General features: G+C 38.7%; 2 protein-coding genes across 2 annotated transcripts; both read right to left on the reverse strand.

Annotated features, from left to right (window-relative positions):
- Positions 1-257: 257 nt before the first annotated feature.
- LOC139472880 (uncharacterized) lies at positions 258-9,177 on the reverse strand. Its single transcript, XM_071255347.1, has 6 exons — positions 8,705-9,177; positions 7,051-7,135; positions 6,193-6,392; positions 5,035-5,117; positions 1,301-1,490; positions 258-484 (listed from the first exon to the last, which is right to left on the reverse strand). Exons 1-6 carry the CDS (start codon positions 9,008-9,010, stop codon positions 368-370), a joined length of 981 nt encoding a protein of 326 aa, XP_071111448.1. The 5' UTR covers positions 9,011-9,177; the 3' UTR covers positions 258-367.
- Positions 9,178-17,054: 7,877 nt separating this feature from the next.
- LOC139472897 (uncharacterized) lies at positions 17,055-22,831 on the reverse strand. The gene is made up of 4 exons (XM_071255360.1): positions 22,526-22,831; positions 18,964-19,049; positions 18,139-18,328; positions 17,055-17,171 (listed from the first exon to the last, which is right to left on the reverse strand). Exons 1-4 carry the CDS (start codon positions 22,829-22,831, stop codon positions 17,055-17,057), a joined length of 699 nt encoding a protein of 232 aa, XP_071111461.1.
- Between the last annotated feature and the right edge of the window lie 2,894 nt (positions 22,832-25,725).

Genomic DNA, 25,725 nt, shown 5'->3' on the forward strand with positions numbered 1-25,725 from the left:
AGACAATCCAGTGATTGACATCATGAGCATCGATCCACGCGATTGGGATACGATGACATGCATCAACCAAGTCAGCGAGCCTGACCAACCAATATTCTGGCAATATTCCACCAATACGTCTTTGAAATCGCCACTTACCAAGGAAGAGAACAACTCAAGCCGAGAGACCACCATGTTTAATTGCAATTGAAACATATGTCACCCATTGTATCAGGACGTTAAATATCTATGAAAAAACAATGTCTTATACTCCGCTGACTGTGCACAATGATTCAATGTTCCCATAGCTTTGTATGTCCAGAAACAGTTTTTAGCTTTGCTGTGAGATGTTTTCGTGTTGCAGAGTTTGTTACCGAGAGTCATCACATCATATGGTGATGTGCGCCGAGGTGACGTTGGCGTCACCACTGATACGGACGTCTTCTCGGATCTCATTCGGGTATCTGTCTGTGAAGTTGTGTATACTTGATCCATCTACAGCTAGCTGCAACGAATCAAATGGAACATCTTAGATTATCTAGTGTATTACGTTTCCATTGTGTTCTATTGGAACCACAGCTTCTATTGGAGACGCTAACAACTGTCTTAGGACATTTCTCGCATTATCAAAAGACATTCTGTGCAATGTTTCTGATAGGAGGATATGGTGACGACAAGTACGAAACAAGGCTAACATGGCGAAATGGCTCAAGGATGGCTCAAGGATATTCATCATGGGGGATGTAAGATAACAGAATGAAAAAAGTTGCATCTTGATTTTACAATGAAAATTCACATTCTTCTGATTGAGGACAAAGACGAAAAAAAATAAATTTATAAATATTTCATTCCCCAAAATGAAGTATACATTAAAATTCATATGTATTTTTTTAAAGTAAAATACTATTTTTTTTTATTTTGCATTCTGAAATTAGGCAGAAAAATAACAAATATAACATTTAGAATTGTTGTTGCATCAAATGACGGGGGAATAAAAAAATGCCCTGACTGATTTGTATTGCTTTTAACACTATATGCCTGCTGGTTGGTTTCTCCAAAGAGGTAAACGTTTGTGCCTGGGCACAGTGAGGGTGACATGCCCTGACATGACTTAAATACACATTCTTGTGGCCTACACCTACGCTCCTATGGCATACGATCCCAAAGAAAACAAAACTGGTTTATTGCCTTCACTGCTTTAGAAACATATTTTGTCTGTAAATGTTGATCAGACAGATGCCCACCCAGACGTAGTAATTACTGCCAATTTGTGATTTCGACAAAGCTCAAGTAGAGGATGTGCGAAGAAACAACAACATACCATGTACATGCCTTGATCCAGTCTTATCTCCACCAGAGCCTCCGTTCCCACTGCCAATGGGACCGGCGATAGAGCAATTGGTGTTCCCCACACTCCGGAAAAGCGTGTGTTCAATACAAGAGTGTTTTGATCCAGTCGGAAGGCGATATGATACAGAAGATTTCCTCCTCCGTTAACATCCATGTATACTCTAAAAAAACGGGAACAAATTGTTGGTGTAAACTTTGAAATATGTTTCCAGATCGTATTAAAAACAGATACGAATTTTGGAAAACACGATAATGGTCCTACAGTGTCTCTTTCAATCTGGAATCCTCATTCGAAATTTGCTTTCCATGAACAAAAGAATATGTATTTGGAACAAAGTGATTCAGTTCCTGAAGAGATTGGAAGAAAGACTTATTTACTATTATAGCCAATCAAATTGTGAACATTGACAGACTTTCTAACAAATCAATCTGTGTATCCCATCAGTGACAACTGTGAACAACTGCCCTGTTAAAAGATGGACGGATGATGAGATACGATAACAAATGCTAGTGGCCCAATATTAGACGTTTGAAATACTAGTCTAAACGTCTTCATATGCATGAACGACGTCTCCATAAATTAGCTTACAACATGATTAAACATTTATATAACTTGCAAAAGAATACTTTGACATCGCATATAACAAGTATTTTATCTTCTCATGGTTTTGGTTTTAAACGACTGTATAGTGTGTGAGTGAGTGAGTGAATTTAATTTTAAGTCACGTTGGCAATATTTCAGCAATAGCGTGACCTGAATAATTTACCCCATATTTATAAAAATCTGTCAACGGAGAACAGTATAATAACTTGCAATATATCACATTTTGACTTAATGACTTTGACTTTGACTAAAAAAACGATTAATGGGCAATGAGACGATATAAGAATGGGGCTATAGGTCGCAAGCAACAAAGGTAAGGTCATCATACTAGGGACCAAGGAGACTTATGATAGCTCTGCTACCTGCATGGTTCCCCAGCGGGATCCGTTAGTTTCTGGCAATTGATGCAAGTTTATCCGGAGCTAAAAAGTGAATGAATATTCTGCTGTAAAAATGGGGTAGAAAAAGATATTCTGTGAATGAGGTGGTCTTACATACCCTCTCAATGGGACAATAAATTTACGGTACTTTAACCGCCGTAGAGGGCACAGCCACAAACAATCTCAGTTAATAATCTTACACTACCGATTTATGAAATTCATAACTTTTTCAGTCAAAATTTGTGAATCTGTTCAATATCGTTAAAAAGGTTAATGATTAAACGGGAATTTACATTGCCTTCACTATTTTGACACTAAAATATTTATCCCCTGTAATTGAATAATCAATACATTCAAGCAAGTAATTTTCATCACAGGGGATACAAAACGGAGGTTCTACATATTCATGCGTATATTGCTGCTATATCCAATACGACATCGTCGCATTATGACCTCTTCAAATCTTGACTGACAATCCATGTAGTTTTACCGTAATTTATTATTACTTACTTGGGGGTCCCATTTCTTTTGCATAAGGAATACGGATGTAAGATCTAATTACGTGTTTGTAATCAGTGTATGGTATAAGAAGTGCTGTCACAGATTTGTTGAGGGCTGTTTTTGCTGCAGCATCGGCCATTGGGTTACCAATGATACCAACATGGCTTGGTAACCAACAAAAGACGAGGTTATATTGGCCAGTAGTAAGATCATTTATTAATTCAAGAATCTGGATTAAACGTGGATGTTCGGATGACATATTTTAATCGCCTGAAGGCACGAAATAAAATCTGAAAATATAATGAATTGTTTATGTTTTGATTGGTTATTGATATATGTTAGTGCTGTTAAAATGGCGTTTCCTTCTGCTGTGAATATGGAAGTTTCATCTGGTAATCGTGCAGATATTGCTCTGGATCCATTGACAGTGACAGTAGCACCTGCGCAACCAGCATTCGATCCATATGTAAATATAGATTTGTAAGTGTCTTTAGTGTTTCATAAATGATTGTATTCTTGTTGGTAAATGAGTTGGTTACGATCTGATTTCTTTAGTTTTGTTAATAGAAGGTCTACCCCTGGCTTACCATTTGCCAAAGAAGAAATGAAAAAAGTTTAGGAGCCGAAATGGCAAACTTTTTTCTGATTCCGAGTGGCTGAGTGAGTGTTGACTTCCCACTGCAATGATCCTCACAGAGAGGACTGAACACGCACTCAAAAGCCGGATTCGACCGACTAGAATACAATTTAGTGATGCATTGCAAAGACAATCCTAGACGGCGCCTCCCAAGAAAAAGGCCTTCCATCACAGACGACGGAGCCGCAATCAAGCTTTGTACGGATCAGCGACCTGTGCAGGTGTAAGAGGGCCGCCCAATCCCCTCCCCACCTCGAATTAGAAACGACTTTCAATAAATCCAGCGCCTCCAGGGATTCAGCGCAAAGGCACCTAACATGTGGAAGGAAAGCTAAGTGGTTATCAAAAACAAGTCCCAAGAACCTAGCACCCCAACCAACCCCGACAGGGGAGCCACCCCAAAAGAGCCCAGGGCCCAAAATAACATCGAAATCTGTCTATAAATAGGTTCTACCTAGAATGGCATTACACTTTGGAGGAAAGTCCACGTTATGAATATCGCAAAAATTCAAAACTTTGCTTCAGCCAGAAGTATATTTATCAGTACTCATGAATGATAATTTAAGAAAACATTTAATAAAATATATACTTGATTTAGTTGACCTATTTGTAAATGAAGTAAGAACATCGCCCATAATCAACTTGAAAAGCATTTGTTCATCATGTAATCTAGTGAGAGAAAATGAAATTCGTTTTCGTGTCCATTTTACAATGATTTTAGAAAGATATACATGTATTTCAAAGATTATCTAATAGCAATGTCACTGATTGATAAATGCTTTTGAAGTTAATCACATGACATTGCCCAAAATGAGTCATCTCTTGTCTGTCTTGATTCCAATGTGATATCGAAACTCTCATAAGTACAAACACAATATGTAAAGTGTGGCTTTAATGACTCGCCACACGTACGGTCTTGAGAGTCCGTATCTTCTAACATAGATGCCAGATTGTGTCACACCTAGGCTTGAAGTGCAGCAGATGCATGTCCTTCTGTTAGCAGAGAAACCATAAGCTGGGTGCAATTCAGGTGACCTATGTTACATCATAAAGCTTGACGATGTCTGACTGTAGCGTTAAATAACAACATAGAAATAAACAAGTGAGCATAAGTATTTGCTATTAAACTCCGCAGTCTGTCCCTTTTACATTAAGAGTATTTTGTAACATTCAGAGTTGTTACAAGGGTTAACCTGCAATAGTTAAATGTAAAATATGTTTACACAAAGAGTATTTTTACATTGAGGGTTGTATCTAGGGTTAACCTGCAACACTTAAATGTAAAAATCTTTTTACATTAAGAGTAATTATTACAGGAAGGTTTGTACCACCGCAGTCCGTCATATTCAATCAGTATGACTGCCTACCTGTAAATAATCGAGTCCGGGGCAGACCATCCAGTGTTTGATTTTATGAAACCGTCAGGGGGCTAGTCAGGGGACCACTCGAACCGTTGCGTCGCAAGCATATGTTACTGATGAACAACGCTAACCTTGAATTGCCACAGAGCCAAATACACACTCTGAGTAGTCACGCTTATTCTTTTGTTCTTCAAATTATGAATGCGAATATCTATTTTTTACCGTATAACGGTTGGGGTGATGTTCATTGCCACTTTGAAATTCGTTGCATTCCCACAAGGCACGACCATGACGAAGTTCATCACCTATGTAAATGAAGAAAAGGGTATTAAAATGTTTCACAAGCTGCATAATTTCTGAATTCTTTGCAAACATTTACATACATTATGGAAGGCTCTGTCCAGGGGGTTAAAGTATCGTAAACTAATTGTCCAACCACCAGTAGCTAAAGCGATGACTTAAATTCTCCTGGGGTATCATGCAGGAAGCACATGTACTGTAAGTCCCCACGATCCCCATCGAGGTGGCCCAGCTTTGGTTACTGGTGGCCTATAACCCGTGTTTTAGAACTTTATACATGATATTGTTATGCTCAAATATGTTTCACAACTTGTTTTTAAATAGAATATATGCTTTAACAAGTAAATTGTAAATTTATTAACTTGGTCTGGTCGCTATATGGCTGAAATAATGCCGATGCGACGTTGAACTCACTCAGTTACTTTGGCAGGAGTATACCTACTGGCATAAACACCTCAAATGAAGGTGACGTTTTTTATATTTGATTTCATTTTTAATTTGTAACGTCTTTCGGGATGTTTGGAAAACATTCTTGATTTCCTATTGCATCAAAAAAATTATTTGCAGATCCAAAAAATCTAGCATGGACGTTATTAATTGTAGAATAACATGTCTCTGTCTCAGCGGCATCCGTGTGATGTGATGTTCTTATATGCTGTTAATGGAACACGGTAGCAAACATTTGTATTGCCAACTCAAATGTTTTCAGTTTCATATGCATTTTATTGTACGACTGCCTTTGTTGTTTCTGACACATGATTTTGTCCAACTGATATCGAATCGAATTCCCATTACACATGTATTTCCACATACTGTTTGTTCACTCTTTTGCACAGTCATAAAAAATCGTTATATTTTACACAAGGGCAGACCAACCGGATCAAGTTCCAAAGACCAGTTCTACTAGTTCTGACATCGCCGATCTATGTGTGTAATGCCACGTACGCTCTGTGTCATTGCAGTCTTACTTCGGTTTTATTTGGTCTATATTATTGAGTCCATCTCACCTATACATCTTGTCACAATTATTGATGCTACCTTCATACTCAACGTTCATACTGTACCACATATCCATCTTACCGGGTTGTCCCAACTGTACTGTGCGCACGGGCCGACAGAACCGTTCCAATTTCCTGTCAACTGACAGACTTTGCTGTTTCTATCCGTGCACATTATGAAGTTGTCCTTGCAAGTGTATTCTGCAACTGCTCCTTCATACAAACCGTCATAATGAATTTCAGCATTGGTAACAGAAGGTGGTGCGCCACAACCCTGAAACTCTGTACATTAAAACGCAATCATACAACATATTGGTTTATTTTAAGCTTAAAGTGAGTACATGTATGTTTAACCAATCTGTCATTATTGGGATTTTAGAGCTGAACGCCGCCGATTGCAACAGATTAATGGGGCCGCCCAACTACTAATACATTTCAGAGGTCACTGACAGTTAAGAAATCATGCTCGGACGTTGAAACCCTATTTCTTTTCTCAGTTATTGTTCTTGGGTTAGGTCAGGTCGCTATCAACACGATCAATATACATCACATGATTATACTTGCACCAATTGTGTGTCTGTGTGTGTTCGTTCATGTGTGGGTGTGGCTGCGGTTACTAGTCATGACTAATAACTTATTCTTTGTTCGCCGACTGAAATGCCATCGCGCAGTTTAATATGTGTGGCCCACTCTGACAAGTCCTTGTTTTATTCCCTTAATGCCCGGCGCCAGGCAGGGAAACAACAAATACCAGGTTTTGATATACTTTGATGTGACATAGCCGGGGTGGAAACACCCATCACCGGGCAGGCGCTTTGTCCTGGAAAAAGTCATTCGTGACAAACACTTTCTCATATGGCATATCATGTCAGTCCAATCCATATGATTTCAATAAAAGATAACGTAAAATAGAATTACCTATTACCAGTAAAAGATTTACCTGTCTCACAAGATGCACGTCCGAGTCGATCTAATTGGCACCTGGACGTAGGACAAGGTGTCTTCGAACAGGCGCCAGCGAGTGACTATTTAAAAACAAAACATTCATATGGTGTTTAGTGCGCTTCCAATGCACATGATTCAGATATATATTTAGCACAGCCCAATCAGCTTATCTCAAATGTTTCAAAACGAGTTTCTCACAGCTGATGCTGTTAGGGAGTGATTTCCTTTTATCAAGTAAACGTCCCATATATGGCCAAATCCTGAAGAGACTCTGGAAAGTCTTTTCGTTATATAAGACAGCTGTGGGACTGTAAGCAGGCATCTTGTATGAATTCAAAACGCTAATGTCAACGTCAGAGAGTAATCACTCTCGATTATCTGCCGAAATAGATCCCATCAGGCATAAAAGGCAATGGCAGTTATGTGAAAGGATCACTAAAAATCAGTGATGACACCAGGTAAGCGTGTTGTTCTCATTGGTGTTGTTTACACATATTAAACACTTAAAACTAACCCAGATGTCATTAAGCCCAATCACCTTGGCACGAGATGTTCAGAGAGAGAAAGTGAATTAAAATTTAACATCACATCGACAATATTTCAGCCACGATTTTCGCGACGAGATTGGTAGGTTGGTTGGTTGGTTTGGTTGGTTGTTCTTGGCCGCACTCAGGAATCGTCCAGCTTTATGGCGGCGGTCTGTAAATAATCGTGTCTGGACCAGAAAATCCAGTGATCCTTGCAATTGGGATAGATAACATTGGTTCATACAAGTCAGCGAGCCTGACCACCCCATCCCATTACTCGCCTCTTAAGACAAGCATAGTTGCCTTTTACGGTAAGCATGGGTTGCTGAAAACCCATTCTACCCCGGATCATCACACGACTAGAGAAAGTTTTACATTAATAATAAATATACTAAGACTGCATAGATACCCCGATGACAGTAGAACTGTATTATCATAGATTATAAACAAAACTATTCTGAGGACAATTGAAATAATAAATGATTAGAGTGAGTGAGTTGGGTTTAACACCGCTTTTAACATTATTCCAGTTATATCACGGCGTGTCAGCTTAATGTGGGAGGAAAGTGATTCAGGTCTTAGACGTTTACCAATTCGGTGAAACCCACGAGCACGGGTATGGTGCCGACAAACCTAGAAAAATAATCGGGATGAACCCGGATTCGAACCCACAACCATAGGTTTGTCCAGGGGACGCAACTCTGCACAGCGAATCACGGCGCCTTATACGACTGGGCCACCTGTGCCCCCATAAATGATTAGACAAAAATACATTAAAATAATCGGGCTATAGATAACAGAAGTTAGGCCACACACTTGGTTTAATGGTTTAATGTGTCCAGACCACAAGGTGTACGGTTGACCTCAGGGATTTGATGGTGTAAGATCTTTGAGTTATTGTAGACTGATGACAACGGTCATTTTTCGCAAATATAAACATAATCCAGTATGTTTATACAACAAACAAATAAACATAAATATCACAGTTTCTTCTTAACATAAAGTAAATATAAAAAGGTATACCAATGTGTAAAGAATGTAAAGAAAGTTACATGACATGGTTTTGACATTTTGACCTCACAACGAAAAATAGGATTAATAAGTGAATGATAATATAACTACCTCAGGCCAGTGGTTGATGTCACTGTAAAGAAATCCTGGCCGCGGTGTGACGGTCACAAGATCACTTCTGTTGCTGTTGAGTTCACAGATGCGGGTCTTGGTCTCAAAGTTGAAGGACATGCAGACTGAAGACATCAGACATTCCGATGCACAGGAATAGAGAGACGGTGACCTTACTTTCCTAAACACGTAATGTTCCATATGCGCATCTTCCTCCACAACAGAAGATGCGTTGAAGCAAGTGCCACAACTACCTAATCCTCCCCCAATCAGGACAAGGACTACGGTAAAAAGACAAAATTGCATTTTCCTCTTTTGTGAGAAATGAAATAAGTAAGGGAAAGGTATCAGTAATGAATGTTGAATCTCATACTTCACATCTAAAGTTGGACTCCCCTACTACAGTTGCTGACACAGACATTTTTAAACAGATACAAATCCATCCATCTACCAATCCCCAGTGAAGTAAAGCCATGTAAATTTTCTCAGTGGGTTTTCTTTGTTTTCTGACTGTCTTTGCTTTCAACTGAAGCAACGCCCATGTGAGAAACAGGAATGAATGTAACTGCGTCTTTTCTTTGCAATGAGTGGAAAAATACCAGACCAGATTTGAAAATCTTTGATCTCAACCTCGAAAGCAAGTAACTAAGAATTGATTGAGGTCGGAATGCAGTCGGCGAAGCCACATGCTTCATTGTTGAAAGATCAATATAACTCAGACTGCCTTGGATGTTCAATCAAAGACTACGATTGAGCGTTTGAGAGAAAAAAGTCAATTTCGCCAAACAAACAAGTGTGCAAATCGATCGCAACTCTATGGAACTGCTTTTATGTACAGTGATACAGTGCTTAATGTTTTTCCCACAATCATGGGATCCTGACACATCGGGCACAGTAGATGATGCCCCTTTGAATAGTTCAGAAATAACACCGAAGACGTTTTCTTTCACATTGATTTGGCTCCAAGATCGATGAAAATGTGATATTTAGCACATCCCTGCACTACTAAGGGACTCGTAGCTCAAATAAATTTGATGTGCTTTAAGTCCACTGGGTCACAGTTGACGGAGTTTCAGCCAAAACTACTCATGAATGTACTTATATATTTGATTTTGTTGTTTAATGTCGCATTCACCAATATTCAAGCTATTGCGATTTGTACATAATAGGATCTGGCCGAGACAATCCAGTGATTCACATCATGAGCATCGATCTACGCAATTGGGATACGATTACACGCATCAACCAAGTCAGCGAGCCTGACCAACCGATCCCGTCAGTCACCTCTTACGACAAGCAGAGCTGCCTTTAACCGGAAGTTTTGGTTGCTGAAGACCTATTCTGACTTTTTATATTTTAAATTAATAATGACCAAAGAGAGCTGAACAAAATAAAGTACTTGCTCGGGCGGTAGGGTAGCCTAGGAATCAGAGTGTTCGTGCTGAAGACCCAGGTTCGATTCTATTGCTTGAATATTTATAAAAGCGGCGGATAAACTCAATCACTTTCTCTAATAGGACTCATAGCTTTGCGTGAACGCTGTATGCAACAGAGAACACATTATTTTAAAAGAAATAGAAATGTATAATACATTTGGGAAACCAAGCTATTTTATGAATTGGTAGTATATAATTATCAAGATGTGCCATCGATTGAAGTGAAACTATAGAAGCGTTTCCTTGTAGCGGTATTGATCATCCAATCGATTATTGATCAGCATATCAAACACTGATCTACGTCCCTGTGTCGAAACACCCCGCTGTCAACCAAGTTATCCATTGTGACCATCCGATCAATTAAAGCAAAACACTTGTTAGTTGTCAATGGCGCAGGTCAATCCAGTGTTTGAAAACGTGAGCATCGATTCACAAAATTGAGATATGATGAACCAAGTCTTCAACCCTGACAACACAATCCCTTAAGTGGCCTCTTTGGATAGGCTGAGCGCGGCATTATACAAGCCCTCTCATGTTAGGAGATTATGTTTGCTACGTCTTTCGAAGTGAATAAAAAGTATGTTGGAGGTGATATGGTACTTAGTAAACTGTGGAGTAAATATTTGCTGATAAAGGAGATCTTAGAAAAAGAGACGTTAAGGACATGTTAATGACTCTTACAATGTACATATTTACATAAAAAAAGAGTCCCTGGTGATTTCTTTGTTATCTAAAAAGCAACACAGAACTGCCCTGATACCACAATCATCACAAATTCAGGTTGTAACGTCTTTGCGGAGAGACGTCCGCCATATTGTCTTCTTAACTGTATATAAATCTACATCACAATGAAGTGATTTTCTGTTATTCTCGGCATATTGAAGACGCAAACTTAGATATTGTGTGGTCGTGGGGGTGTACTAGTTCATCAAACAAAAGTACCAAATGCGAGGTCTTGTAATTGCCAAGCAAAAAGATCTATGTAGCGAGGAGGGAATTGAAAACCAAATGGACCAGCCGTTTTGTGTTCGTTGAATCCACACAAACTAAACAAACTTGGTTAAGTAAATACAAATATATTACATTGTTACATATAGTCCATGACAGACTACCCTCGACAACAATTACAAAGGACCATGCACTTTTAATCAGATTACATGCTAAGATTATGTATTTGGCACAATTTTGGTGTACATAAATTCAGATATTCAGTTCATGGTCTGGCGTACATGAAACCCTTTTCTGATTCTGCAAGTAAAGGTCTCTCTTACTATATTCACAAAACATGCAGGATGAAGTTTGCTACATTTTTGAGGATACCAACCCCCTCTTTCCCTGAATACCTTATACCATCTCATCTTTCATTTACTCCACCCTGAAACCAGAATACTACTCAACACAAATCACAAAAGCATTGTGAAAAGGGTTTCGATTTCAAGTCAATTACTGAAAACATATGGAAAAAGAATACATATATAAAGGAAACTTTGGTGTACACCATTACAATTTTATATAAATATTGCATCTGCATAACAAATACGATTGTATATGAGTCCTGCGTACCACATCGCTGAGTACTGAATACCCTCTAAATAGACCCCTGAAATCTTGTGTACCAAAAGGGGCCTCGCAGCCTCATTTGTGGTTACATTATTTTGATACGAAAACAGGATAGAAACGAAGATATCTTCGTCTTGAAAAATGAAAAATAAAAAAAAAATATCCAGAGCATGAAATTGCCTGATTTGTGATGATGTCAATGTGAAAGAAGTATTTGTGTGTCAATTTTATTGGATATATTATTTTGACAAAAAACTGTTTTAGGTCCAATTTATTTGTATGAATTTGGTGTACATTTTGCGAGGAATTATAATTAAGTGTACTTTTAGTCTGATATCAGTTTGAGTTCATGTATTTGTTGTTAAACAGATGGAGTTCATTCTTTATTTGTGTTACTCTCTAATAATTGGTAGTCAATGTTGTGATGATTGACGTTTTTTGACAAGACGAGTAGAGTCACTGTGCATGTAGTACATGAATACATAATACACATTGAAGAATGCCTGATACTGTGTGGTTAAAAAAAGGTTTCCTTTTTGCTACTGAACCCTTTTAGAATATATTAAGCCTTTTCACACAATAAAACGTGCATATGAATACGAGACGTTAAGATTCCAGGGTAGAATAGGTCTTAAGCAACCCATACTTGTCATAAAAGGTGACTATGCTTGTAGTAAAAGGCGACTAACGGGATCAGGTGGTCAGGGTCGCTGACTTGGTTTGATACATGTCATCAATCCCAATTATGTGGATCGATGCTTATGATGTCAATCAGTGGATTGTCTGGTCCAGACTAGATTATGATACAGACCGCCGTCATATAGCAACAAACAAACAAACAAACAAATATATGAATACATACCGATTTTTTAGAAAAATGGCTGCCGATCGATCACCCATAGCAATTGTAAAATGTTTCAATATTTTCACTATTACACGCTGGGTCTCCAATACATAAAGGTTCTTTTTCATAATATTGGTAATATTATAATTATATTATTGTTTTTTTTCAAAGAAATAGAATTGATTAAAAAATAGAGATGTAAATAGGTAGTTTTATGAATTTGTAGTAGGATTATTGGCAGAGACTTAGCACGTGAGTTGCTTTACTGCCCTTTTTCTCATCATTTGGTCGAGATTAAGATACAGCTGCCGCTTTATATTGATATGGTGTGTTGCTTATTGACGATAGCATGTTTAAAGAACATTACCAGTCAAACCAAATGTCGTGTACAGAAAGGTCCTGATGAGGTCATTCATGGGTGCCTGAACATCCTTATGGACCTGTGCTCCTTCATACCCCTCAGCGCCAAATGAATACCAACACAATACTTAAAATGAAGATGAACAATTAAAATTAACCCTGGGCGAAAATGTATCGTTCCCACAACACGGAAAAGATAAAAATATATTAAACTTTTCCGCCTTTTCTTTCGTGTCAGCTTTCAGTCTGTCTGAACATCATCTGTCACATTTTGTGCGTTTCACACTTTCATTACAAATATTAATAGACGTTAAGAGGTAATATTTCAGTAAACAAATGTCTAATCAATTACCTGAAAGACAAATATACACAAAGGCAACTAACATGTCAGGTACAAACTTGTGTCCAACAGTTGTCTTGGAAAATAAAAAAAATAGTTATCCACCAATTATACAAAATCTCTGTTACAAGCAGAGTTGACGATTCTGATTTTATGTTGAACATTGTGTATGAATCACTATAAAAAAGTATGATGCCATGCTCGATTTAATCTCAAATGGTCTAACACCACCAAACGCTGGAGCTGCTGGAATATTGCAGGAAATAAAAAGAAAGTTGACTATTGGAAAGTTAAATTCATCCTCTTGTCATGCTGTTCTGGGGCAGTCCGAATGACAGTTATGTAGGACTGATTCTGAATACTAGACATTGCCTTCCCCATCCATCTACAATCGGTTAAACGTTTTAAACACAAGAGACTATGTAAAGCCTATGTCATACAATCTCAGCCATCTGTTAGACATTGCAGAATCTTCTTTTGTTCAGTTTTCAAATTTTGAGCTGAGAACAGTGTCAAATATATTTATCGAATCGTCGTCTGAAATGAAAGTCTGAAATGTTTTGCAACGATCGAGAAATGATTCTTTCTGATTAGCTAATATATATTTCATCGGTCAGTCACAGTTTGACAGAGGCCGTTCCTAACCTGATGTGTTCCCAGGCCGATTATGTCGCGGGAGCGAACACAAAGATCTGATTTTCATGCCATAAACGCGGGTTCGTATCTCAGAATGGCGCCGTTTATGTTTCAAGGTTTTGATTGTATGTTTCAACAACGTGGTAAACGTCCAATATGTGTATCATTTAGACGTTCCCCGCACATTCGTCTGACACGCCTTGTAAGAACTGAAAAACTGTTCGATGTTCTTTCTTTGAAGTTGTGGTCCAGGGGGAGACAGCTCCATGTGTAAGAGGAAATGCAATTGTGCCTCAACATATATACTTATAACAGTATTTATTTCCAGTGCTCATGATAGGATCTTTAGGTTATGATGCATACTTAAAAATACAACAAAAGTCTTGCTGATGCTAACGGAAGATATATTTATTTGAATACACAAATAATACATGTTTCATTGACAAAACAAATTGACAAAGGAAGTTATATTTCTTTGACGGGGAACTGAAAAAAAGTTTTTTATGTTGGCATTTAAGCGCAAAATATATACTGAAATGCAAAAGAAACGTCACCCCAATTAACATTGCATGAAAAGTTGTCAGTTAATGTCTGTAAAAATCCATCCAAAAGGGATAACATTAATTCGTTACTGAATTGCTACCTTATGTCAAGATTGACAAGAAATCAGCGACACCAAGCCCTTGGACGATTGCAAGCTGGAAAAACTGCCTGGCAAGTAGCCAATGCATTTCAAGTCCGTGTAAGGACCATATACAAGCTCCAGCAACGGTACCAGACCACCAACACTACAGATGACCGACCACGTAGTGGAAGACCAAGGGTCACCACCCGACGAGAGGATCGTCAGATTGTGCGACAGGATCTTCAAGATCGCTTTGTTTCTGCTGCGGAAACTGCTTGACAGACCATAGGGACACACCAGCAACACATAAGAGTAGACACCATGCATCGACGATTGACGAGCAGACACCTCTACTGTCACAGGCCACACCGAGGACCCATTCTGACACCATGTCATCGCCGGGACCGTCTTCAGTGGGCAACACAGCACCAGCATTGGCGCCACCAGCAGTGGAGAAGAGTCTTCTTCTCAAACGAGAGCCGTTACCGTATCTCAACAGCAGATGGCAGAGAGTCTGGCGACGCCGTGGGGAACGTTATTCGGATGTTTGTGTTGTTGAGAGAGACTCGTTGGGTGGTCCGAGCATCATGGTGTGAGGAATTTGTCTTGCACCCTCTGTCAGTCCAGAACATCAGTCCAGGGAGAGACAATGGTGTCACTGCAGCTCGGAACATTGATCAAGTTTTGAGACCACACACCATACCTAATTTGGCATGTCGCCGCAACCACAAGTTTCAGCATGATAATGCCTGTGCCCACACTGCAAGTGCAACAAAAGACTTCCTCCAGCAGAATGGCATCAGAACCATGCACTGGCCTGCCCTCAGTCCCGATATAAATCCCATTGAGCACCTGTGGGACGAGATGCAAAGACGGCTGAATGACGTCCGACCAAGGCCGACAACTGCAGCTGAACTGCGTCTGGCGTTCCTCAGAGCGTGTGCTCAATTGCCTATGGCCTTCATCACTCACCTCAGTTATTCCATGTATAGACGTTGCACAGCAGTCATCAACGCACATGGCGGACACACGAGATACTGACTTGTGATGCCATTTTCTCAAAAACTTGTGTTGTGTTTCACTGTAAGAACATTTGACACTTTAATTTCAACCTTTATGATCAGTTGTACCAAGTGTCATCCTTTTAATATGTCTCAAAGTGTTTGGACAAATACGGTTTCTCATATATCTATCCATGGTGGGGTTTATTTTGCAGTTCAGTATATATATTTTCAAAATAATGGCAGTTGTAGTGAATCAAATTGGTTGAAATGTTTGCTAATCAAAGTACATTGTGATTTCTACATGCGTAATGTCACTTTTAATTACCACTGACTGTATTTTTTTCGGTTCATTGAGGCATGAATAAAAAAAAACGATGTGCAAACTGTATTAGATCCTTCGGTCTCAAGGGTTGTATAGACAGGGAATATGCATGAATTTCACTAAATGCCCAGTGCATGGCAATACACGTGAGCAGAAAGGGAATTCCCTCGCATGTAATACTAGGATTCCACGACGTTCTGTAGTAATAAAAGTAGTCGGCTTCAGTGAGCATGGCTTACTTTTTTACATTCAATGGATGCAAAAACACGTGACCAATTCAGTTAATCAGAATGCAGGAATTCAATGAACAGAAGGAAAATTTAATTATTTAGTCTTGTAATTAATTTCCATTCTTGTAAACGAATGTAATAAATATATCCATTGTTCACAACTACAGCTATTGTAGTCCTGATATCAAAACACAATAGTCTGCACAACATGTCGTTGCTTCTGGTATTAAAACTATATTAATGTTTTAATCTTTGCATTCAACCAAATGATATCGATTACATATATTAGTGGTTGAACAACAAAGAGCACTTTCGGTAATCCAATGTATCATACATCCATTCTATTAAATAAATACCCTAGACCATGTTGCCATGATGTCTGGCATCGCATGTCTCTTGCTTCAGTGGGATAAACATTTGAAACGGAAGAGACTTTCCACAGCCAGTAGGAAGTACTGCTATGAATATTGACCGTCCTGTTCCTTTCATGTGGCATTGATAAGGTGGATGAACAAGAACATGAGATCGTCATGACGTCGAACACGAGGATAATGTCATACCCTCATAAAGGAGGAAAGGTTACATAGCAAATACCTCAAGTTTTCAAATGGCTGCATCCCTTTTGGAATCGATAAATACTATCCGGAAGTTATCAAAGCAAATGGTGTTCGCTATGGTTAAATTGTGTCATAAACATAAAAAAACGATGGATAGCATTTTGCGCAATATTCTGGCAATATTCCAGCTATACGTCTTTGAAAACCGCAACTTAACCAGAATGAGTTCTACACAAGCCCAGTGATTGCCATATTCAGTTGTATTTGAAACACGTCACCAATTGTATCACGACTTATACCTGTACAAAAAACAATATCTGATACTCCACTGACTGCGCACAATGTTCCCATAGCTTTGAATGTCCAGAAACAGTATTTAGCTCTGCTGTGGGATGCAGGGGTTGTTAACGAGAGTCAGTTGATACCGACAACAACATCATATGGTGATGTGCGCCGCCGTGAGGATGGCGTCACCACGGATGAAGACGTCTTCTCGGATCTCATTCGGGTATCTGTCTGTGAAGTTGTTTATGCTTGATCCATCTACAGCTAGCTGCAATGAGTCAAATGGAACATCTTAGAATATCCAGGGTATTACATTTCCATTGTGTTCTATTGGAACCACAGCTTCTATTGGACACGATTACAACTGTCTTACCACATTTCTCTCTTTAGCAAAAGACATTCTGTGCAATGTTTTTGATAGGAGACATGGATATGGTGACGACAAGTACGAAACAAGGCTAACATGGCGAAATGGTTACAGGGAATTCATCATAGTTGTAATGGAGGATGTAACGTAAACAGAATGAAAAAAGTTGCATCTTGATTTTACAATGAAAAGTCACATTCTTCTGATTGAGGTGACTCAATTAATAGCCATTCAAAGTTAAGGACAAACGCATTAATTTACTAATAATATTTTTTTTCCTAAGAATGACATATGTATTTATTATTTAAGTAATTCATTTTCGAAAATAGTACGTTTTTTTTTATTTTCAATTCTTAAATAAGGCCGAAAAATCACAAAATATATCATTGAGAATTGTTACATCCAATGACGGGGGGAATCCTAAAATGTCCTGACTGATTTGTATTCTTTCTCTGCAACCCTTGAAAGTTGCAAAAAACCCGGTACAGTAAGGGTGACATGCCCAGACATGACTTAAATGCACATCCAAGAGGCCTAAAACTACTTTACACACTCCTATGGGAAACGATACCAAATAAAAGAAAACTGCCGCTCAACAGGACAATGATTTACTTCACTGATAGGACCGCTACAATTAAGCATGCAATATATATTTTTTCATTTCCACTTATCACAGCCGGTAGCACCTACAAATCTGCTGGACACTTTGGATGTTATAGAGTGGGTAATTGCTTTCACTGCTTCAGAAACATTTATGTCTTATTTAACTGTTGATCAGACAGATGCCAACCCAGATGCAGTAATTAGTACTAGGTTTGTGATCGTGACAAGGCTCAAGTAGAGGACATGCGAAGAAACAACAACGTACCATGTACATGCCTTGGTCCAGTCGTATCTCCACCAGAGACTCGGTAACTATTGCCAAAGGGACCGGCGATAGTATAATCTCTTTTCCCCACACTCCGGAGAAGAGTGAGTTGAATACTAGTTTGTTTTGATCCAGTCGGAAGCCAATTTGATACAGACGATTTCCTCCTCCACGAACATCAATAGATACTCTAAAAAATCGGGAACAAATTGTTGATGTAAACTTTGAAATATGTTTTCAGATCGAATAAAAAACAGGTACGAATTATGGAAATGACGATGGTGGTCCTCTAGTGTCTCTTTTAATCTGGAATGTTCATTCGACGTTTGCTTTCAATGAACAAAAATATATGCATTTGGAACAAAGTGATTCATTTCCTGAAGAGATTGGAAGAAAGACTGTTGTTTTTATTTATAGCCAATCAAATTGTGAACATTGACTGACTTTCTGACAAATCGATCTGTATATTCCATCAGTGGCCACTGTGAAAAAATGCCCTGTTAAACAACACATGCTTTAATACTGGTCTAAACTTCTTCATATGCATGAACGACGACTCCCTACATTAGCTTATAATATGCTTTTATATTCAGATAGCATGTGATAACTTGGAGATCGCATGGGGGATAAAGTCCGGGTGGGGGGAAAAGTCACTGTGCCTGACCACTCGAAAAGTTGCGTCGCAAGCATGTTGCTGGGGAACAACTCTAACCTGGAATTCCCACGGAGCCAATTACGCACTTAATACATGTGACAACATTCTCTAAGTAGTCACGCTTATTCTTTTCTAAACAATAATTATGAATGCGAATGTCTATCCTTTACTGATTAACAGTCGTTGGAGTGATGTTTATTGCCACTTTGAAACTTGTTGAACTCCCACAAGGCACGACCATGAGGAAGTTCATCACCTATGTAAACAAAGAAAGGGTACTAAAAATGTTTCACATGCTCGATAATTTCTGAATCCTTTGCAAACACTTACAAACACTTTTTAGGTGATGTTTCTTTAGCAGGAATACACATACTAGTATCAACTCAAATGGATGTTTTTTATTTTGCTTTTAATTTTGTCTTATGTAATGTTTGAAAAACATTCTTGATTTTTTTTGCCATCAAACATTTTTATTTGCGGATCAAAACAAGAGTCATCCAAAGATGACCTATTCCCGCGACGTGGCATGTCGGTAAACTGTGTACCTTCAAATGTATTAAGATTGGCAAGGAAACCTTTTTCCTTGATGCCAAAACCAGAAATATAATGAAGGTTATTAGATATTGGTTCATGTAGCTCACTTTCTGATGATCTCATGAAATTGTAATAACAATTACTTCGCAGAATCGTATATGAATAGCTCTGTAGTAGCCTCATGACAAAGGCATAAAGAAAATGTACTAGGGATTGAAAAAAAAAAAACCTAAACATCTTGTTTCAACATATGTCAGGGGCTACAAATTTAAAAGATCTAAAATCTATAAATAACAAACTGCACTACCAGTGAACATGATTGATATGTGCATAAGGTTTGGTGAATCTCTGTCACGTGGTTTAGAAGATATGCTCCAGACTAGGACATTACCCTAAGTTCATCAATTTTCAATTTAAATTGAAAAAAATAATAAATAAATAAATCTGTTAATAGCATAACCTGCTTGATACTTGTGTAAACGTTTGAGAAGCTAAGTTGTATGGTTCGGGAGATATGGTCATCATATTTCCATGGAAACGACAAAAAAACAAAAACAATTAAATCTGTAAGTGTACCAAGTTTTGGGAAGCTAGATTGTACGGTTTAGGAAATATGCTCCGGGCAAGAGCACTGCCCTCAAATTTCCTAAGTTGATGATATTTCCATGGAAACGACAAAAATATAAAATTCTAAAAATCTCTAAATAACTAAAGGCACTTCTACTGAGCCTGACTGGTAAGTGTACCAAGTTGTAGGAGGTTAGGTTGTACGGTTTAGGTAATATGCTCCGGACAAGAGCACTACCTTCAAATTTCCTAAGTTTATCATCTTTCCATGGAAATGACAAAAATATAAAATTCTGAAAATCTCTAAATAGCAAAAGGCACTTCTACTGAGCCTGATTGGTAAGTGTACCAAGGTTTGGGACGCTAGGTTGTACGGTTTAGGAAATATGCTCCGGACAAACAATGATTACAGACGGACAGATGGACGGACAGACAGACGGACGGACATACTGATGGCTATATCCCCTCCGTCATTATATGTCGGAGGGATAAAAATCTGGCTAAGACTTTATCAATTGTAGAATAACATGTCTCTGTCTCAGCTGTGTAATGTGATGTTCTTATATGCTGTTTATGGAACACAGTAGCAAACATTTGTATTGCCAACACAAATGCTTTCAGTTTCAAATGCATTTTATTGTATGACTGCCTTTGTTGTTTCTGACACGTTCTTTCGTTGGAAGCATATCGAATTCCCATTACACATACACTACCCACATACTGTTCGTTCCCTCTCTTGCATGGTCACAAGAATCGTGAAATTTTACACAAGGGCAGACTGAACTGGATCAAGTTGCAAAGTTCTGCTAGCTCTGACATTGCCTATCTAAGTGTGTGATCCCATGTACACAACATGTCATTGTGGTCTTTTTTATACTTATAGGAATTTTATTTGGTCGATATGATTGAGGCCATCTCATCTCACCTATACATCTTGTCACAATTATTAATGATACCTTCATACCAAACGTTCATCCTGTACCACATAACCATCTTACCGGGTTGTCCCAACTCTACTGTGTGCACGGACCGACAGAACCGTTCCAATTTCCTGTCAACTGTCAAACTCTGTGGTTTCTATCTGTGCACATCATGAAGTGTCCTTGCAAGTGTATTCTGCAACTGCTCTTTCGTACACACCGTCATAATGAATCTCAGCATTGGCAACAGAAGGTGGTGCGTCACAACCCTGAAACTCTGTACATTAAAACTTAGTCATATAACATATTGGTTGATTTTAATCTCAAAGTAAGAACATGTATGTTTAACCAATCTGTCATTATTGGGATCTTGGAGTTGGATCTTTCCACCGATTGCAACAGATTAATGGGGCCGCTCAACTAATGATATATTTCAGAGATCACTGTCAGTTACGAAATCATACACGTACATTGAAACCCTACTTCTTGTTTCAGTTATTGTTCTTGGGTTAGGTCGGGCGATATCAACACGATCAATATACATCACACGATTATTATTGTACTAATTGAAAGTGTGCGTGTGTGTGCGTGCTTGCGTGCGTCCGGCTGTGGGTGCTTTATCCTCTGAATACCCAGCGCCAGACAGGGAAACAACAAATACCAGGTTTTGACATCTTTTGATGTTACACAGCCGGGATCGAAACACCGACCTCCAGGCAGATGCTTTGTCATGGAAAAAGTCATCTGTGAGAAACACTTTCTCTTGTGGCATATCATGTCAGTCCAAGCCAAATGATTTCAATAAAAGATAACGTTCAATAGAATTAACTTTCTTTTACCAGTAAAGATTTACCTGTCTCACCTGATGCCCGTCCGAGTCGATCTAATTGGCACCTGGACGTAGGACAAGGTGTCTCCGAACAGGCGCCAGCGAGGGATTATTTATAAACAATACATTCATTTGGTGTTTAGTGTGCTTCCAATACTCATGATTCAGATAGATATTTAGCACAGCCCAATCAGCTGATCTCAAATGTTTCAAAACGAGTATTTCTCAGCTGAGGCTGTTCGCTTTTATGCAGACAACATCCCACATAAGGCCAAATCCTGAAGAGACTCTGGAAAGTCTTTTCGTTATATAAGACAGCTGTGGGACTGTAAGCGGGCATCTTGTATGAACTCGAAACGCTAATGTCAACGTCAGAGAATAATCACTCTCGATTATCTGTCGAAATAGATCCCATTAGACATAAAAGGCAATGACAGTTATGTGAACGGATCACTAAAAATCAGTGATGACACCAGGTAAGCGTGTTTTTCTCATTGCTGGTGTTTATACATATTAAACACTTAAAACTAACCCACATGTCATTAAGCCCAATCACTTTGGCCCGAGATGTTCAGAGTGAGTGATTAAAATTTAACATCACATCAGCAATATTTCAGCCATATCGTGACGAAATTGGTAGGTTGGTCCGTTCCTCTGGTGAATAATTCTGCAGTTAGCAATACGAAGGCGGTCTGTAAATAATCAAGTCTGGACCTTAAGGTTTCAGTGACGAAAGTTATTGTCGACCAATGACAACAGTCATTTTTCGCAAATACAAGACCAATGTGGAATGAATTTAAAGAAAATTCCATCTAATGTGGTTTTGACATTTTGAGCTCAAAACGAAAAATAAGATAAAATAATGATTTACAATATAACTACCTTAGGCCAGTTGTTGATGTCACTGTAAAGAAATCCTGGCCGCGTTGTGATGGCCACTAGATCACTTCTGTTGCTGTTGAGTTCACAGATGCGGGTCTTGGTCTCAAAGTTGAAGGACATACAGACTGAAGACATCAGACATTCTGATGCACAGGAATAGAGAGACGGTGACCTTACTTTCCTAAATATGTAAAGTTCCATATGCGCATCTACCTCCACAACAGAAGTTGCGTTAGAGCAAAAGCTGCAACTGCCTAATCCTTCCCCAGTCAGGACTAAGACTACGGTAAAAAGACAAAGTTGCATTTTCCTCTTTTGTGAGAAAAGAAATAAGTAAGGGAAGGGTATTATAAGCGACAGTTGAATCTCATGCTTCACCTGTAAAGTTGGATCCACCTACTACAGTTGCTGACACAGACATTATTAAACAGATACATATCCATCCATCTATCCTTCCTCAGTGAAGTAAAGCCATGTAAACTTCCTCAGTGGATTTGGGGGCACGGGTGGCCCAGTCATCTAAGGCGCCGCGATTCGCTGTGCAGAGTTGCTTCCCTTGGGCTCGCCAGAAACCTATGATTATGGGTTCGAATCCCGGTCCGCCCCGATTATGATTCTAGGTTTGTCAGCACCATACCCGTGCTCGTGGGTTTCACCGAAGTGGTAAACGTCTGAGACCTGCATCACTTCGGGCTTTCCTCCCACATTAAGCTGACACGCCGTGATATGACTGGAATACTGTTAAAAACGGCGTTAAACCCAACTCACTCACTCACTCACTCCTCAGTGGATTTTCTTTATGATCTAACTGTCTTTGCTTTCAACTGATGAAACGCCCATATTAGTAACAGGAATTAATGTAACTGCGTCATTCCTTTGAAATAAATCGAAACATACTTGGCCGCATTTGAAAATCTTTGATCTCAACCTCGAATGTAAGTAACTAAGAGTTGATTGAGGTCGGAATGCAGTCGGGAGAACCACTCACACCCTGTGCCAGCTACATGCTTTATTGATCAATATAACTAAATTTGTTTTGGATGTACAATAAGAGGCTGAACGGTTGAACGTTTGAGAGGAAAAAGCTAATTTCACATAATGAAGAAGAGTGCAAAATCAGTCGTAAGTCTATTATGTGTACAATGATACAGTGCTAAAGGTTTTCAGTTCGAATTGAGAACTTATGGCATATGAAGTTTGCCATCACTAAAATTGACCTGACTTCCTGATTCTGTCAGTCGCGTTTTACGACAAGCATAGTGGCCATTAACGGTAAGCATTTGTTGCAGAAGATCTACTCTAACGATTTATGTTTAAAAAAAATAATGACCAATGAGAGCTCAACAAATTATAATACTTGCTCGGGGGGGTAGGGTGGCCTAGTGGTCAGAGTGTTTGTGCTGAAGACACAGCTTCAATTCCCTTTCTAGAATATTTGTAAAAGCGGCGGATCAACTCTATCACTCTCTATTACTACTAATACAATGTTTCATGAGATAAACGTATAATATTGCGAGAACTCTGTATGTCACAGAGAACACATTAATATTTTAAAGAAATCTCGTCACGCTGAAGACCCGGGTTCAATTCCCGACATGGCTACAATGTGTGAAGCCCATTTATGGTGTCCCCTGCCGTGATATTGCTGGAATATTGCTAAAAGCGGCGTAAAACCATACTCACTCACTCACTTTTACAGAAATAGAAAATATGATACATTTGATAAACAAAGCTATTTTAGAAGTTGGTAGTACATAATTATTAAAACTTTTGAAGTATTTCTTGTTGTACGGGTAGCACCTACCATATTAAAAAAAATAAGTTGTCTGACAACTGCACCAAGCAGTACTCCTGCCATACAACAAAGAGCATGTAAACATTCGAGTATGAACCATCAAATTGATTATTGATCAGTATGTCAAACAGTGTTTTACTTCGTTGTGTCGAAACACCCCGCTGTCAACCAAGTCATCCAGCGCGACCATCCGATCAATTAAAGCAAAACACTTGTTAGTTGCCAATGGCCCAGGTCTCTCCAGTGTTTGACAACATGGGCATTTATTAACACAATTATGATACGCTGAACCATGTCATCAAACCTGACTACAAGATCCCTTGGGTGGTCTCTTAGGACAAGCGGAGCGTGGCATTAAACAACCCCTTTCATGTTAGGAGATTATGTTTGCTACGCCTTTCGAAGTGAATGAAAAGTATGTTGGAGGGGATATGGTACTAAGTCTTAGTAAACTTGGAAATATTGGCTGATATAAAGTTTCACGAATTGCATTAAAGGAGATATTTCAAAAACAGACATTAAACACAAAAAAGTGTCCCAGGTGATATCTTTGTTATCTAAAAAGCAACAAACAACTGCCCTGATCCCGTAATCAGCGCGAATTCAGATTGAAATCCCATCTAGATGCTACAGGCTGTACCTGTAATGTCATAGTGGGGAGACAATCTATAATTCTACCTGACAATGAATTGATTTTCCGTTATTCTCGGCATATTGAAGACGCAAACTTGGGTATTGTGTGGACGTGGGGGTGTACTAGTTCATCAAACAAAAGTTTAAATCAAATAATTGGGAAGATTACCATGAAGCTTTTTCAATACCTGAACTCCATACTGCCCTTTAGCAAGCACATGACAATGCTTCAGGACCTGATAACATCCACTATCAGCTTCTGAAGCACCTACCTGAACCATGTTAAGAAACCCTTCATCTGATTTTTTATGAAATATGGATATCCGATACATTTCCTTAATTTGTGGCGTGATGCCATACAATTATCTTGTGAAGGGTGACGCGATATAACTGGAAAACTGTTAAAAGAGAAGTCTATTTGTTGGCACTGAAGTGTGAAATGTATATATTTCAATTTAATGGTGGTTGTTGTGAATCAAAATAGTTGAGATTGTGCATTGTGAGTACTATGTCAGTAGTCTCTTTTACCTAGTCTTAATATTAATTCCTGCGAAAAAAATGCCATTTGTGTAAACAAATGTAATATATCCATTGTTCACACTAAAAGCTATTGTTGTCCTGATTTCAAACAGTAGCCTGCACAACATGTCTTTGGGTCGGGTATTAAAATTGTATATGTCAATCTTTGGATTTATCCAAACGAAATATATATTAGTGGTTGAACATCAAAGAGCAATTTCGGTAATCGAAATGTAATATACACCCATTCTAT

This window comes from Haliotis cracherodii, unplaced genomic scaffold, assembly GCF_022045235.1.
Source record: "Haliotis cracherodii isolate W230 unplaced genomic scaffold, xgHalCrac1.p SCAF_25, whole genome shotgun sequence".
Taxonomy (NCBI): domain Eukaryota; kingdom Metazoa; phylum Mollusca; class Gastropoda; order Lepetellida; family Haliotidae; genus Haliotis; species Haliotis cracherodii.

What these genes read in the sequence shown, in the direction of transcription:
- LOC139472880 (XM_071255347.1), bottom strand. Translation starts at nt 9,010, where the DNA reads ATGCAATTTTGTCTTTTTACCGTAGTCCTTGTCCTGATTGGGGGAGGA. An exon ending in ACGTGCATCTTGTGAGACAG is followed by an intron (nt 6,393 to 7,050) that starts GTAAATCTTTTA and finishes TTTAATGTACAG; the next exon opens with AGTTTCAGGGTTGTGGCGCA. An exon ending in ATCACCCCAACCGTTATACG is followed by an intron (nt 1,491 to 5,034) that starts GTAAAAAATAGA and finishes CCGTTTTTTTAG; the next exon opens with AGTATACATGGATGTTAACG.
- LOC139472897 (XM_071255360.1), bottom strand. Translation starts at nt 22,831, where the DNA reads ATGCAACTTTGTCTTTTTACCGTAGTCTTAGTCCTGACTGGGGAAGGA. An exon ending in ACATCAACAACTGGCCTAAG is followed by an intron (nt 19,050 to 22,525) that starts GTAGTTATATTG and finishes TTGTTTACATAG; the next exon opens with GTGATGAACTTCCTCATGGT. An exon ending in TGGACCAAGGCATGTACATG is followed by an intron (nt 17,172 to 18,138) that starts GTACGTTGTTGT and finishes GACTCATTGCAG; the next exon opens with CTAGCTGTAGATGGATCAAG.